Source organism: Theropithecus gelada, chromosome 11 (assembly GCF_003255815.1).
Source record: "Theropithecus gelada isolate Dixy chromosome 11, Tgel_1.0, whole genome shotgun sequence".
Classification (NCBI taxonomy): domain Eukaryota; kingdom Metazoa; phylum Chordata; class Mammalia; order Primates; family Cercopithecidae; genus Theropithecus; species Theropithecus gelada.
The window spans coordinates 39,591,332-39,607,625 of NC_037679.1; the positions used below are offsets into that span (position 1 = coordinate 39,591,332).

General features: G+C 35.5%; 1 protein-coding gene across 2 annotated transcripts in view; it reads left to right on the forward strand.

Moving 5' to 3' along the window:
• PTPRQ (protein tyrosine phosphatase, receptor type Q) overlaps positions 1-16,294 on the forward strand; it is a 251,518-nt gene that overhangs the window by 80,343 nt on the left and 154,881 nt on the right. For both annotated transcript variants that reach the window (XM_025403263.1, XM_025403264.1), the window contains 3 exons: positions 2,070-2,252; positions 2,577-2,678; positions 6,314-6,434. In XM_025403263.1, the coding sequence (XP_025259048.1) occupies positions 2,070-2,252; positions 2,577-2,678; positions 6,314-6,434 (406 nt within the window). The remainder of the gene's footprint in view (positions 1-2,069; positions 2,253-2,576; positions 2,679-6,313; positions 6,435-16,294) is intronic.

Consider the following 16,294-nt stretch of genomic DNA (forward strand, 5'->3'; position numbering starts at 1 on the left):
CTGGTACTGTTAAGATGTTTTCTTCTTTGGTATTCTGTATTTTCACAATGATATGTCTAAATATGGTTTTAAAAAATTCTGCTTGGGATTTACTGAAATTATTTGATCTGATGTTTGATATCTTTGAATAATTTTGATGAGCCCCAGCCATTATCCCTTTAAATATTTCTTCTTTATTTTCTCTATTATCTTAACCCCCCCTGCAGATATCATCTGTCTCAACTGCCATTTTGTATTTTCCATAACTGTTTTCTTTGATCTACATTCTTGATAATTTCTTCAATACTATCATCCTTTTCACTAAAGTTCTCTTCTTCTTTATCTAATCTGATCTTTAATACCTCAAGGGAATTTTAATTTTAGTCATTTTGTTCTGTTCTAGAAGATCTATCTTGTTCTCCTTCAAACTTGCTTGGTTATTTAATATTATTTACCATTATTTAAATAATTCTTTGCTCATATTTTAAAATATGTTTGATTTCTTGAAACATATTAAACATTTCTATTTTATTTCAATATCTGGAATCTCAAAATCTGACTACTGTGTATGTGTATGTGTTTTTTCTTTTCTTTGCTGACTTTCACTATTGATATCTGATTTGCTTGTGTGTTTAGTGATTTTATCCGTGAGCTCATACTCTTTGAAACTTTAGCTGTGAGAAATTTATGTGGGTTGTGTTGAAGTTGAGTTCCTCCAGCAAGTATTTTTATTTACTTCTAGTTGTTTAGGAGTAATAGCAGCTCAGGACTACAGTTTTATTTTAATTTAAATTCTGAAGTAGAGGTTTCTTCAGGGTACATATAGGTATCATGGATTTAGTCAACATATGATCATGGGGATAGGCTTATAAATCCAAAACAGCATAATTTTTATTTCTTTTCTATCTCTCTACCCAGTGGAGTGGCAAGAGAGAAAAAAGGTTTCCTTTCTGTCCTCTCTGCATGGCAGGTTTATTTCTCACTTCCTATTCCTTGAGAATGAATGCATCACATTGCACAAGACCAGGAGTTACCATTCACATAGACTTCTATGGCACATGCAGAAGACTCTAAAGTATCCCCTAGAATTGTTCAATATAATAACACTGGTTACAGTTGCATTCTTTTGGGATTTCAGGGCTTTCTGTAGAGATACGGCTCATCCTTCAGCTGGCCCCAGGACTTTATAGTCTTTCTCTGACACACTACACAGATGTTACTATACAAATGCAAAGGCACTAGAATTAACCAATCTACTGCAAGGCAAAACTGGCTTTAGTACCAGCTTCCTTCTCAGGATTTCTGTCTTTGCATTTTGTTTGCTTGTTTGTTTTTCTGTGACTTCTTTTGGCCAGTCACCACTGGATTCTAACTTTCTTTTCAGCACCAGAATTTCTTAAAGAAAATTTATCTTAATGTTATGCAGAGTTGTAGTTATTTTAAGTAAGATATTCACTCAATTTAGGGTATCTGTTCCAATATTTTATCGGAATTGGAATCTTGTATATAGTTTTGGGCTCAAATTTACATGGAAAACCATTTTATGTATAATGTATTCCATATAAAAATGTTAGATACAGAAAACCAGTGTTTTACTTAATGATATCCCATATTCTTGGGAGGTGGTTTTGCTGCCAGGTCATAATATGCAGTCTCACATCTAGGAAGGACTCCTTGCCTTGTCATAGACCCTGTTGTCGACCAAAACTAACCTACTGATCTTTTTTTATATTATCATTAATGAGGAGTAGAATCAAGTTTTAAGTGTTTTAAAATTCTCTTTCTTGTATCTGTGTGTTCTTCAGTACAAGACAGGTTCCTATAGTTCCAAGTATTTTAGTAAACGTATCATCTTATAACTGTTATTCTGTGGAATCATAGTAGTATTTTCTTTTGAATGAAAATTTTTCTTATACAGTTGTAAGTCCTATAATTTATTTATACCTTACTTCATTCAGGATGTTTATTACCATTGCACTCTAGTGAATATTCACATGTAAATAACCTAGTGCGCTTCAGTGACAATTTCAGCAGAATAGATTTTTCGAATGGAATTGTTTTATGTATCTATATTTTTTTGTTTCTTTCAGTGCCTGATAGTGCACCAGAAAATATCACTTACAAAAATATTTCTTCTGGAGAGATTGAGCTATCATTCCTGCCCCCAAGTAGTCCCAATGGAATCATACAAAAATATACAATTTATCTCAAGAGAAGTAATGGAAATGAGGAAAGAACTATAAATACAACCTCTTTAACCCAAAACATTAAAGGTAAAAGAACAAATCTAATATTGGATATTTGCATTTATAACAACAGTAACCACAAATATTAGCTTAATGTTAATAGTTTGAGATTATTTTCATGCAGCGTATTACAATTTTGTCTTTTTGGTTAAATAAGCTAGGAGTTTATTGCAAGTCACATGAAAGAATACTGTAGATCCGTCCTTTTCCACTTTATCCTATATCATTTTGTCTTCATAAATAAGAGCTACTGTTGCCAAAGAATGACATTTTCACTTAGTTTTTATTTTTGGAAGATTGTATTGAGAGCCATTTCATAGTTTGCCTCCTACCTATTTTATTTCTATTTAGGACTGAAGAAATATACCCAATATATGATTGAGGTGTCTGCTAGTACACTCAAAGGTGAAGGAGTTCGGAGTGCTCCCATAAGTATACTGACTGAGGAAGATGGTAAATATAATAGTGGATATTGATATACTTTGATTCTATAATATTTCGAGAAACACATATATAGAATGAAACAATGTAAAAACTCCTCTAGTCATGGGTATCAGTTGTGTACCATACCAGCGTTATACAGCGATTTCATTGTCATGGGAAAATAAGCTAGCAATGTTAGATTTACATTTAGTGAAATCAGGCATAAAATGCTTTTTATTTTTCTAAAGTCATCAGTACTCTGTAAAAAACAGTCAGTCATGTTTTTCCATGGACGTTTTTAAGGCTAAAAATTTGATTTGAACATTAACTGATATATGTCATGACTGTGTTTTTCAACTTTTACATTTTTAAGGATAGACATTAACATGAACTTTGAAGCAGATTATGTTTATGTAAATGTTCAGCACTTTTTTTATGATATTGAGGATTAACTTGATAATGAGATCAGGCTATTGTACAGGTTCCCTACATAATTGGACAAGATGCTATTCCCCAGTGTTAGTAGCTTTCATGTTGAATATTTAAACATACCTTTCCCTAACCCAAATAAAATCAGCTTTACTACTGAGGCCACTTTACATTGATACCTTACCAAGTTAGACATATATTATGCCAAGAAAATAACTTTTGAAAGATACATTTGGGATCAGGTTTTGCATTTTATATTTTATACTTTGCATATTTAGAGAATTTTTTTTTTTTTTTCTGTAAAAGGAATTTCTGTTTCCATGAAGGGTAGGCCTGGAAGTATCATACGTGTTTGTGGAGTATCTTTTTTTTTCGTCTTTCTTTCTGTCAAGTTTCCCTATCTTAAAGCTAGGCCATAGCCTATGAATGTTAAGAGTCTAGAATCATTCACCAGGGCAGAATGTGCATTAGACACTGCTAGGAAGGGAGACTTTTCCCAGCATTGCTCTCTTTCTTTTTAAAAGAATAAAGTCTTCACATCCCTCTTCTCTTTTTGCAGGTCTCTCCATGTTTTAACCTCTACCAAAGAATTTCACCAAAGCATCTTGGCTAGGGCTCTCTGGGTTGCCCCAGTTTCTCAGTGTGATGCCTCCGTGGGTCAGTTTTCCATAGTCATTGCATCTTCTTACTATGCTTGCTGTTCCATCACATTTACCTGCCAAAATTCCATTTTTTTTTCATAAATAGATTCTCCTTACTCTCAAAGTTAAAATTATCTTAATAAAAAAATCCTTCCAAGTAAGTCAATGGTTAAAAACTGGGGAAGAAAGTTAGTGCTCCTTTCTATCTTATATATACTTAAGATTATATTAGTAAAAAATTTACCAATGTCTTTCTGAAAATAATACCCACTTCTATGTAACTAATCTAATCAAAAGTTCCTAATGGCAAGAATTTGAGATCTTATATGATGGAATGAGACCAGTAGTGAACATATATTTTGAGCAGGCAGAGCTTTTACCACTCAAGTCAATAATTCCAAAGTATGTTGTGTATCTGAATTACCTGGGCCGTTAAAAATATGCTTCCTCAAGGTAAAGTTCCATCTAAATTCTTGGCCAAGTCATAATTTCTAAGGAATAGGATAAAGAACAAGGCTCCCTTGTTGAAAAATTGCAGAAAATCGAGAATCGATAAAGATCTGAGAAAATTTGCCTATTTGGGAATTAGGAACTCTTTGCCCTCATGCAGCTCGTGGTTAGAACAAGAGACCTAAATTTGACAAATGTGTGAACAAATAATTTTTATGATTTTAATTACTGGCATAAATGTTCCCCCAAATTATTCACCAGGACAAAAGAAGGACCTAAGCTACTCTGGGGTGTGAGGTAAAGTGTAGCTGTGGAAGTTATGTCAAAGCTGTGACATGAAAATGAATAAAAAAGGAGGGCGAGAAATCGGAAAGATCATGCCAGGCAGAGGAGCGATAGACTGTGAAGTTCCTTCTCAGCTACCTTGCGATGCTCTGAGATGACAAATTGAATGCACTGCAAAAGTTCTAATTTTTCTAGTTTCAATTTTGTTAGATTATATTTTAGAATACATATGCCAAAACATTTTAGAATACATATGCCAAAATGATTAAAACTTAGTCTGCTACAGTGGGTCTGCAGTGATTTTTTTTTTTTAGATAGACATGTTAATTACATTTACTTAGCAATAAAATGTTTTACATTAAAAATAAAATATTCAGAGATCTACTGAAGGTTAGCTTTTAAAGGCACCAACCTTTATCTGGTATTCCACGTAAGCATCTTAAAGCATGTTAGAAATGGTTAGTTGCAACATATTAGTTTCTAAGTTACTGCATTTTTTATTGAAGTCCTTTTTGTAAACAATAAACAGATTTTACAAGGATGCTAGGAGAAATATTTATAGGTTTTTGTTTTGACAAATGAAAGAGAATTTTCAGAGATAATTCTTATCTTGGGAAACAGACATCTCTAATTGATGCATACATTCCTGTGATAACTATTATTTGATAGCAACATTATTGTAGTGCCAGTGAAAATAACCAAATGAAAATACCAAATACAACTATCACTATTATTCCTTATAACTTGTCTCATAAACTTTCTGCTGCTCAATAAAATTATTTGGAAAATTATTGTTAGTAAAATAATGAAAACATGCACACATGGGAACACGTACAACTGTAGCTGAGATTATTCAGAGAAGTAAAAAAGAAAAAAAATGAAGTAAGTCAGGCAGGATTCTGTCCAAATTGTTGGAAATAGTGATCTGTACATGAACTGTATTTCAATTGCCATTGTTTAAAGATGTAAACAAATTTTCAGAATTTCTATTAGCTACCTATAAATTCACATTCCGTGCATCACTGTAACAATGAACCAAATTTTAGTGTTTTCCTTTTTTACATGCAAAAAGTTGTATTCTATTATTCTAAGACATTACTGTGGTGTTACACAGCAGCTGAGAAATGCCATTCTAAATGTTTTACCTAAATGGAAGTATGAAGTTGGCTAACTATTTTGCAGTAATGTTTTTACCACTTATTCAATGCCAAATAGCAAATGTATTTGTATTTTACACTATTATAGCAGAGTTATAAGTAGATTCTACATTATTTTCTTATTTATGTGCTACATTGGTATTTCCTTTGTAAACCATTCAATTTTGAAGACTGAGTGAACAGAGTTTGATATTATTTTACTTTTTAATGACACAACAGAGATTGAGGGATGTAGTTTTCATTTGTGAGGTCAGTCATTTTAACTGCTTTCCCAATGTTATGCTTATCACTTTCCCAACTTCTTGGATGTGTGATTTTTTTCCCACCTCTTTTTATTGTCTAGGGACCTCTTTTATTGTGTATTTATTCACCCTCAATAAAGTTTTTATTTTTATTAGAGGATGACAGTTGACCAAGATGTACTTGAACAGTAGGTGAGTCACTGTGACATACCCCTTGTTCTACTTTCTCATGAAATATTTTTTTCCATTGAATCACAGAAACAGATGTTCTAATACCACCATGCAAAATCTTCCTTTATCATCTCATTTTGAAAATAAACAGTCTCTCGTGCTTCTGGAGAAAAGCACTGAACCTAATTCCTTTACCAGAAAGTTTATAATAAAAATTGTGTGTATTTCCATGTTAACTTTTTCTTATATATGTTTAATAAAATACATTATTCTATACCCTAACTTTTCAGCTCCTGATTCTCCCCCTCAAGACTTCTCTGTAAAACAGTTGTCTGGTGTCACGGTGAAGTTGTCATGGCAACCACCTCTGGAGCCAAATGGAATTATCCTTTATTACACAGTTTATGTCTGGTAATAATTTTTTTTTTTTTGGAAATAGTTCTGAGAACAGATATTAATCTGTAACATAATAGGAATGCAGTTTTTAGATTTCAGAATGTGGTGCTGCATTAGAAACCTGATTATTAATAGGCTAGTTAATATGTTTTTATTAAGAAATAAGTTTTTCCCCTTTTATGTAGTGAGTCATAGTCAAATGAAATAATTTTGCAATTAAAACAAAAAATTATGTGTTATGCATAATTATACTAAATTTCTACTCTTAAAAGTCATTGACAAGTCAACTTGTATAAATGTGAGCATATAATTTTAAACTTCTGAGGTTTTACACAAGTACTCTCATGTCACCATCTTTTAAGCGTCCCTTGAGCAGAGTAATTTTAGTAAACATTTTAAATAGCTATTTTAAAAGAAATCTGTTATTTAAGGTCAATTTTTTATTGAAATGTAAACAATGTATTTTATTTCTGATCACCGTTACCCTGATTACCTGTTTATCCTTCAATTGTGAAAAAGATGAAATCCTACATTGTATCTCATGCCAGTTAACATGCTTATACTACTTCATGAGAACTTGGTAGATTGAAATCTTCACTTTGATGTAATGTAAATCCTCTTGAGATTCACCAGTTAGGTAATACATTACCTAGTGTATTTCATATATTTCAACTCAGAAAATACAATTTACACAATACTTCATAAAACATAGCCGTTTCCTTTTATATTTCTGAATTGGAAGGACCAGCATTGAGGGAGATGCTATGGTGATTTAAAGAAGTCTCCTCTTCTTTTTCCTAAATTAAGATTTTTCTTTCCTAATTCCCCTTTAACCCCTTTGCATATTTCTCTTTAAGACTATATATATTTTTTTACTTTGTTGCCTGATTGCTAGTGACTTTGCCTAGTCATGATGAAACTGGGAGTGTCATGACTCCCAGTTAGTGAAAAGGAAACAGTGGGAAGAAGGTAACCGTTCCTTTTCATTACCCTATTTATTTATTCACTCATTCATTCATTGAACAATATTGATAGAATACCTATATACTGATGAACAAGACTCACATAAGACCCTTGCCCTCAAGGATCTTGTATCTCTTACACTCCAAAGAGATAACTGGATTTTATACCCATAAACAAGCAAACAAGGGAACGTTGGGGGAAGGAGGTCTACTTTTGTTGGGATGCTTCAGGAAGTTCTCTTTGAAAAAGTGGCATTGAGCTGTGATCCAGTTGACAAGAAAGATTTTCTTGCCATGTAAAAATCTACAGGGCAGAACTTTCAAGAAGGAGGGAATATCAACTGCACAAACTCTGTGGGGAAACACAACTGGTCACTTTGAAGACCAGAGAGGAGGTCAATGTTGCTAGGGATTAGAGAACCAGAGGAGGGTAACAGTGGGGGCAGGAGATAAAGTTCAGGAGTCAAGCCATGGTAAGGATTTTGTTTTCATTCTAACTATAAAGGGAGTTCATAGATAATTTAAATCACTTTAGATTCCTTACAGAGAATGAACTGTCAGGGACAAAAATATTAGCAGGGATGCTAGGCTATTTTAGTAGTCTGGGAAAGAGATGGTAGTGACAATGGAGGGGAGAAGTGGGCAACTTTGAGCTACATTTGGGAAGAAAAACTAACAGGACTTGGTGATGGATTGGCTGTGCAGATAAGAAAAAGACAAGAATCAAAAATGACTTCTAGATTTTTGAATCAAGTGTGATTACTACTAGAATATGATGCCATTTACTAAGTTAGAAAAAAAATTAAATGAAACAGATTAATTAAGCGAGAATCAAGATTTTTCTGGCGGGAATTTTCAGCCCTGCATTATGAGAATAACTGTGTTCTTGTATGCAGTGATCATGCTTCCCTTCCTTGAGCTTCCGTGTATTTTTAGCATAATGCATAGCACACCTAGACAGAAACACATGTGGTGGGATAGCATTTTAAGGGATGCTGTTTACCCAGTTTTTCTTTCTCTGGGTATGAACTCCCATGTCAATGGGAGCCTCCTATTCTAGGAACTTAACTATTACTTTAGTTGTCTATTTATAATTCCAAAATGTCTAAAGGTATCAGGATTTGTTAGGAATAAGTAATGGCAATGTACATTACACCACCTCTTAAGAATATAGCATGGCTCAAATTTTATATGCAACAATTCTGATGTCATATAGAACATGACCTTTTATTTTCTGTAACTGGTTCTTTTTGCTTTTTGCAGTGATGCTGGGGTTGATGAAAGCACTGATTTTAGATAACCCATTCATTTATCATTCCCTCTGGGTTTAATTCAGTCTCTTTTGGGTAAATATTCAATCAATTCAAAGTTTAACTCTTCAATTGTACTTTTTCTCTCATCCGTCAAGAGGTATCCTTATCTCGTTTTCTGAGGTAGTCTGGGTACAGGGGAAGCCCATTGAAAATGGGGTGAGGTAATCTCAAATCCGTAATATTGAAACAGAAAAAGTTCCCTTGTCCTGCTCGCAGCGCGTGCGACGGGGGCGTGGCTCAATTCTCTGGTGCCCCGCTGCTCAAACCTCTAGGGGGAGCATGCAGACGGGCAGGTTGTGGGGCTCCGACCCCATGGCAGGGTCTAGGGGTGAATGTTTTCAGCTGAAACCCTAGTGGGCCTGTGTTACAGTATGCTCTTTTAGTTTAGCCATCCGTAGGCGGCTTGTGTTAGCTCAGTTAGACCCCGTGCCTTATCGCAAGGACAGAGGGTTTTCTTGCCTTGGAGTACCAGAACTGGATCACACGGGGCTTGGAGAATGAGTGCACGATGTATTGAGTGGCGATAATTCTCAGCAAGGCGGGGAGCCAGAAGGGAAATGGAGTGGGAAGATGGTTTTCCCCTGGAGTCGGGTCACTCAGCAGCGGACTGTCCTTCGTCCTCACCCGCCAAACTGTGCGTTGTTCCGCTGGTTGATGGCCTGCTGGCCTGCGGCGTCTGTCAGTGTGTGCTGTTAGTCCGCTGTGTTCCTCTCGATGTCCAGCCGCTGTGTCTTCCGCCGACGTGTTCCTGTCAACGTCCGGCCGCTTGTGTGTATCCCCGTTAGGGTCTTGGGATTTTTATAGGCACAGGATAGGGGCGTGGTGGGCCAGGGTGGTGTTGGGAAATGCAACATTTAGGCGGGAAAACAGAAATACCTGTCCTCATCTAGGTCCCTGGGCACAAGCCCGGGGTGGAGCCCTAGCCAGAGACCTGCCCTTCTCTACCCAGCACTTCCCTGCCCCTCTCCCATATCAATATTGTGAGACACCTCACCTGACCTTTTAATGGAATCATTCTGGCACAAACTTGCAGTCACGGCTTGTAGTTTCAAGGTTCCTATTTTCTGTTTTATCCTTGGTCCAGCCTCAAGGCTTACTCTAGTCCCCTGGTTCCCTAACACGTCTGTGTTGAACCTCGGGTAGCTAGATACTCCCAGCTGATTTCTCTGCACCAATCTACAGTGTGAAGGATTTGAGAAGGTTATCTCCACACCCTTCTCTAGCTCTGGATGATCTGCTAGAGGAGCCCTTACATCTTGCTCCACACAGAGATTTTCTAAGCGGCTTGTCATGTTTATCTCCATTCTGAGCAAAAAGAAGAAGGCTTCTTTACCCTGGGATTTCCCTCCCAAATCTATTCAGGTGTTGTCACCACTCAACCCTTACCCTAAGATCTTGGGACACTCCAGTGTGATGTCTTTGCCCTTTTATTTCTCTCACTCTTTTTTCGTAGTGCAAAATTTTTCCTTTTACCTTTCTTTCTTTTGACAGATGGAAATTTCCTTCTTCCGTATACTCTTTTCTTTCTATACTTCAAGGGTCTTAATTTAATTATAACTACTTAATTATAAAACTCTGATCTCAATCCAGGATTGGCTCTTGATGTGTAAATGGAATGTAGAAAACACTTTTCCCTCAGTAAAACTTGGCTTTGTTTTACACACACACACACACACACACACACTCTCTCTCTCTCTCTCTCTCCCTCTCTCCCTCTCTCTGCTTTAAAATCTACTTTGTTCATTGCTGTATTTAGAAGAGACTATTATTACCTGACACATAATTGAAACAATGTTTGTTCAATGGACGAATGAATGAAGAGTATGTTTTAAGTTAGAAACTGTGTATATATAAAATATATATTATACATAAAATATATAAAATATATAAATATTATACATAATATTTCATATATAATATATTATACAATATACATATATGTACATATACATTATATATAATTATTATATTAAATTATGTATTATATAATTATTACATATAATAATTATATTATATATAATTATTGTATTTTTTTTCATTGCATTTCTGCAATAAGAATAGTGATGCTTTTTCAGATAATGGATGACTCAGTGGAATAGAGTAAGATTACATAAAGAACAATAAAGGTGAAAGACCTTAACATATTCAAGAATGTTATCTATAATATATATGTGTGTATATATATAAAAATGATAATTAAATATACACAGATATATATTTACATTTTCAGCATCATCTTACTAAGATGCTTGCTGGAAGCTTTATGCTTTAGTATCTTACTAACATACTTTAGTATCTTAGCTGGAAATAGCCCTGTAAGGTATAGTAAATGTGGCCAAGGGAATACTCATAATTCTGGATTCCTTCATTAGTGATCACTAATCTTTTTTGGGGACTCTTACCATAATCGGTTTTATTATGGGGAAAAGAGGCATGTATCATAATGTAATACACATGGGTTTTTAGTCAGTGAGACATGGGTTTGAATCTTGGCTGTGTCACTCAATTATCTTTGGTTCCTGTAAAGTACTTAATAAATGGTAGTTATCATTGTTAGCAGGATTCCTGCTTCAGGAGTCCATAGTTCTCTCATAATTCTCAGTTTCTATTATTTCAGTTGATCCAATAATTACCAAATTCTTATAAAGACATTTCTTTCTTTTTTTTTTTTTTTTTGAGACAGAGTCTAGCTCTGCCGCCCAGGCTGGAGTGCAGTGGCCGGATCTCAGCTCACTGCAAGCTCCGCCTCCCGGGTTCACGCCATTCTCCTGCCTCAGCCTCCCGAGTAGCTGGGACTACAGGCGCCCGCCACCTCGCCCGGCTAGTTTTTTTTTGTATTTTTTAGTAGAGACGGGGTTTCACCGGGTTAGCCAGGATGGTCTCGATCTCCTGACTTTGTGATCCGCCCGTCTCGGCCTCCCAAAGTGCTGGGATTACAGGCTTGAGCCACCGCGCCCGGCCAAAGACATTTATTTCAATATTTCCTTTTTTTGGGGGGGGAGGGGGTCTTGCTGTGTTGCCCAGGCTCCAGTGCAATGGCACCATCTTGGCTCACTGCAACCTCTGCCTCCTGGGTTCAAGTGATTCTCTTCCCTCAGGCTCCCGAGTAGCTGGGATTACAGGTGCCCATTACCACACTTAGCTTTTTTCACCAGAGACGGGGTTTCGCCACATTGGCCAGACTGGTCGTGAACTCCTGACCTCACGTGATCCTCCTGCCTCAGCTTTCCAAAGTGCTGGGATTACAGGCATGAGCCACTGCACCTGGCTGAATATTTCTCTTTTTTTGAGTGTGTCTTCAAAATGCAGACTGCCTATTATATTTCTTATATCGGGTAACTTTTTTCTTTATCATTAATATTTCTTGGCAAAATAACTCATGAGGATTAATGTGTAACCATTTTATATCTATTATTATATGAGTCACACTTGGTTTGTAGATGGTGTGTTCAGAAATCTGTTTTAATCCGTTGCATTTTAAAATGATTTTTCCTTCTGAAGTTTGCTTTGCAAAATAACTTTTATCATCCATCAAGATGGTAAACTAGCATTTTTTCCCCTGCAGTTATTGATAAATAACACATATTTTAAAAATGACACACAGTCCTTAAATTCCTAGGGCAACCACCATTAAATAAATGGATTTCTACTGGAGCGCTGTAAGCTTATTCTTTTAATACGTTTTTGAATTGAGGCATGATGTTCTAGTAGAACTTATTTATTTACTGTTTTCTTGAATTCAACTTGGAATTGTTTAGTGCTTTTACTTCTAGATGTGTCAGTAAAATTTAACAGTAGTTTTCTTCTTTCTTTAGGAAACTTCTAAGAGAATATACCCTCTATAGCTAAAAGCCTGAGGACTGAAAGTGATGCTTAAAATTGTAACATATACAAATCTTCACTCTGAAATGTTTCTGAATTTTCTTAGTAGTAATTACGAGAGGTAATTCTGAAACAGTCAGTCTGACAAATGTTTATTAAACCCTGTGGGGAGATATATAACATATAGCACCTTAAAACGATTGAAGACTTATTGCAGATAAGATATACTTATGTGAAATAATTGAAAAACACTTGCCAAAGAATATGTTAGGAAGTCAAAATAATTCTAATGCAGCTCTTTATTAAGTATCACTGGTCAAATAAATCACCCAGTAACATAAAACTTACCTTTGTAAATGGACTTCTGAATCCTAAAAATGTATACCTACTTTAGTTTCTTCAAGTTTTCTAAAAGATGTTCACCGTGTTAAAAATGACCTCATGGTTACTGCATATAATATAGATCAACAATCAAAATGTGAAGGGGGCCATTTCAGATTTTCTGAAGTTATATCCATTTTGGAGTGAAAGTGGTAAAGATAGATTTGTGAATTAGGAGAGCATCTCAGTGGAGGCAGTCTATGAAGGCAGCAGGCATGACTGTCAAGAGTTTGACAAGTAGCGTTATAGACATGAAATACTGAGGCTAGGTTGGGAAGATGAAAGAAAGAAATACAGATAGATGGAGTGGTAGAGCACGTGAATGCTTTTTAGGGCTTAATATGAGGTTTCTAGTGGGATGACCAATGTTCTGACCAATGTTCTCCCTCAGCTCTTTCCTGATAGTCATTTTCTGAATTACTTGGAAGCCAAGTGATTCAGAAAGTGCCAAGGTCAAGCCCATGGCCACTCATGCTTTGCAAGTGGGTCATAAATTTAGAATTGATTGTCAGTGTTAAAAAAAAAATGAGTAGATATCTTGTAAAACTTCAATTTCCTTTATCCCTTATAAAAATCAGAACACTTTTGCCATATTTCCTGTAGAAAAAAATCAGCAGAGTTGAACGGTGACTGTCTTTTATTTGAAGAATTTGCTTAGTTGTTTACCGTGGTTCCCATCACACCCTCTTATTTCATTTTAACTTAAAGAAAATTTTGTAGGTACATAGTAGGTTTATATACTTGTGGGGCACATGAAATACTTTGATACAAGCATGTAACAAGTAATAATAACATCATGGAAAATGGGATATCTATCGCCTCAAGCATTTGTCCTTCATGTTATAAACAATCTAATTATACTCTTTTAGTTATTTTATAATGTACAATTAAATTATTATTATAGTCACCCTGTTGCACTATCAAATACTAGGTCACATTCATTCTTTCTATTTTTTTATACCCATTAACCATCCCCACTTTCCCCATCCCTCCTCACTACCCTTCCCAGCTTCTGGTAACCACCCCTCTACTCTCCTATCTCTGTAAGTTCAATTGTTTTGATATTTAGCATACACAAATAAATGAGAACATGTGAAGTTTGTCTTTTGTGCCTGACTTATTTCACTTAACACAATGACCATGAAGGCATCTCATTCTTTTTTATTGCTGCATAGTATTCCATTGTGTATAGATGTACCACATTTTCTTTATTGAGTCATCTGTTGTTGGGCATTTTGGTTGCTTCCAAATCTTGGCTGTTGTAAAGAGTACTGCAACAAACATGTAAGTGCAGATATCTCTTTCATATACTGATTTCCTTTCTTTTGGCTATATACCCAGCAGTGGGATTGTTAGATTTTACATTAGCTCTATTTTTAGTTTTTTCAGGAACCTCCCAACTGTTCTCCATAGTGATTTTACTAATTTGCATTCCCACCAACAGTGTACAAGGGTTCCCTTTTCTTCACATTTTCTCCAGCATTTGTTATTGCCTGTCTTTTGGATAAGAGCTATTTTAACTGGGGTAAGATGGTGTCTCACTGTAGTTTTGATTTTCATTTCTCTGATGATCAATGATGTTGAGCACCTTTTCATATGCCCCCTTGACATCTGTATGTCATCTTTTGAGACATGTCTATTCAAATATTTTGTCCATTTTTGATTGGATTATTAGTTTTTTTCCTGTAGAGTTGTTTGAGCTCCTTATACATTCTGGTTATTAATCCCTTGTCAGATTGATAGTTTGCAAATGTTTTCTCCTATTCTGTGGGTTGTCTCTTCTCTTTGTTGATTGTTTTCTTTGCTGTTTAGAAGCTCTTTAACTTGTTGTGATCCCATTTGTCCATTTTTGCTTTGGTTGCCTATGCTTGTGGGGTATTGCTCAATAAATTTTCACCCAGATCAATATCCTGGAGATTTTGCCCAATGTTTTCATGCAATAGTTTCATCATTTGAGGTCATAGATTTAAGTATTTAATCCATTTTGATTTAATTTCTGTATATGGTGGAAGATGGAGGTCAAGTTTCATTCTTCTGCATATTGATATCCAGTTTTCCCAGCACCATTTATTGAAGAGACTGTCCTTCCTCCAATGTATGTTTTTGGCATCTTTATCGAGAATGAGTTCATTGTAGTATGTGAACTTGTTTCTGGGTTCTCTATTCTGTTCCATTGGTCTAGGTGTCTGTTTTTATGCCAGTACCATACTATTTTGGTTACTATAACTCTGTAGTATAATTTGAAGTCAGATAATGTGATTTCTCCAGTTTTGTTCTTTTTGCTTAGGATAGCTTTGTTGTGCTGGGTCTTTCATGGTTCTCTATACATTTTAGGATATTTTTTCTATTTCTGTGAAAAATGTCTTTAACATTTTGACAGAGATTGCATTGCATCTGTAGATTGCTTTGGGTAGTATGGATAGGATATTTTAATAATATTGATTCTTCCACCCCATGACATCGAATAGCTTTCCATTTTTTGGTGTCCTCTTCACGTTTTTTCATCAATGTTTTATAGTTTTTATTATAGAGAAGTTTCACTTCTTGCCACCAAACCTTATTTTAAACCAAACTTTTTAGTCATTTATTTTGCCTGTCTGAATCTTGAGTTATTAACTGTTGAATTAGGCAGTCTTCTCATCAAGTTTTTGAAATGCAGAACATTGAGAGAGATTGTGATTTCTTTGCATGTCAGACTTGGGGAACAAAATGTCTCAGAAAGTTGAAGGAACTGAATCAAGAATAGTGCTATTAACTTAAAAATCTCACAATCTAAAAATTTAGAAAAGAGACTTTATTTCTTTTAAAAGATCACAGTCTTCAAGGTGGCCATCTCTCAGACTGGGAAGTGTGCCTCCAGCCAAGACTGCAGATGGCCACTTTGAAAGAGGAGGGATCGGGGTAGGAGCTTTATGCTGAAAGGGTTACCTAAATATACATATTCAAACTGCTACCGAAGGAGCTATGAATATTCAGGAAGGTGGTCCTGACGCATGTGTATTGAACAAACATGTGTGTAACAAATGATCCATGTTCACTTTGGGGTGAAGACTTCACATTTAAATGTATTACAATTAGATCCTATACATCAAAGGATGTTTTCAGTACAAAGAGTCATTCAAGTGCACAGCCTCTGTAAATTAGCCAGAACCAGTCCGTGGTCAGTGGTCTTATCAGGAGAAAGTTACTGAAATCAGTATCTTGTCCAATCAAAGCTGTAATTATGGCTTGTGGAACAAGGGTTCAGTTAGTCTCTGTGTGGTGGTGAGCTACAATTGTTTTAACATTGCTTATCTTGAGGACAGTGCTTGTTTAACTGCTAGAGAAAAATAAAAGCCTATGGCAGTTAGAGCATAGTTTAAGTGTGTGTTTTGGGTGGGGATTGTGGGTGGGAATA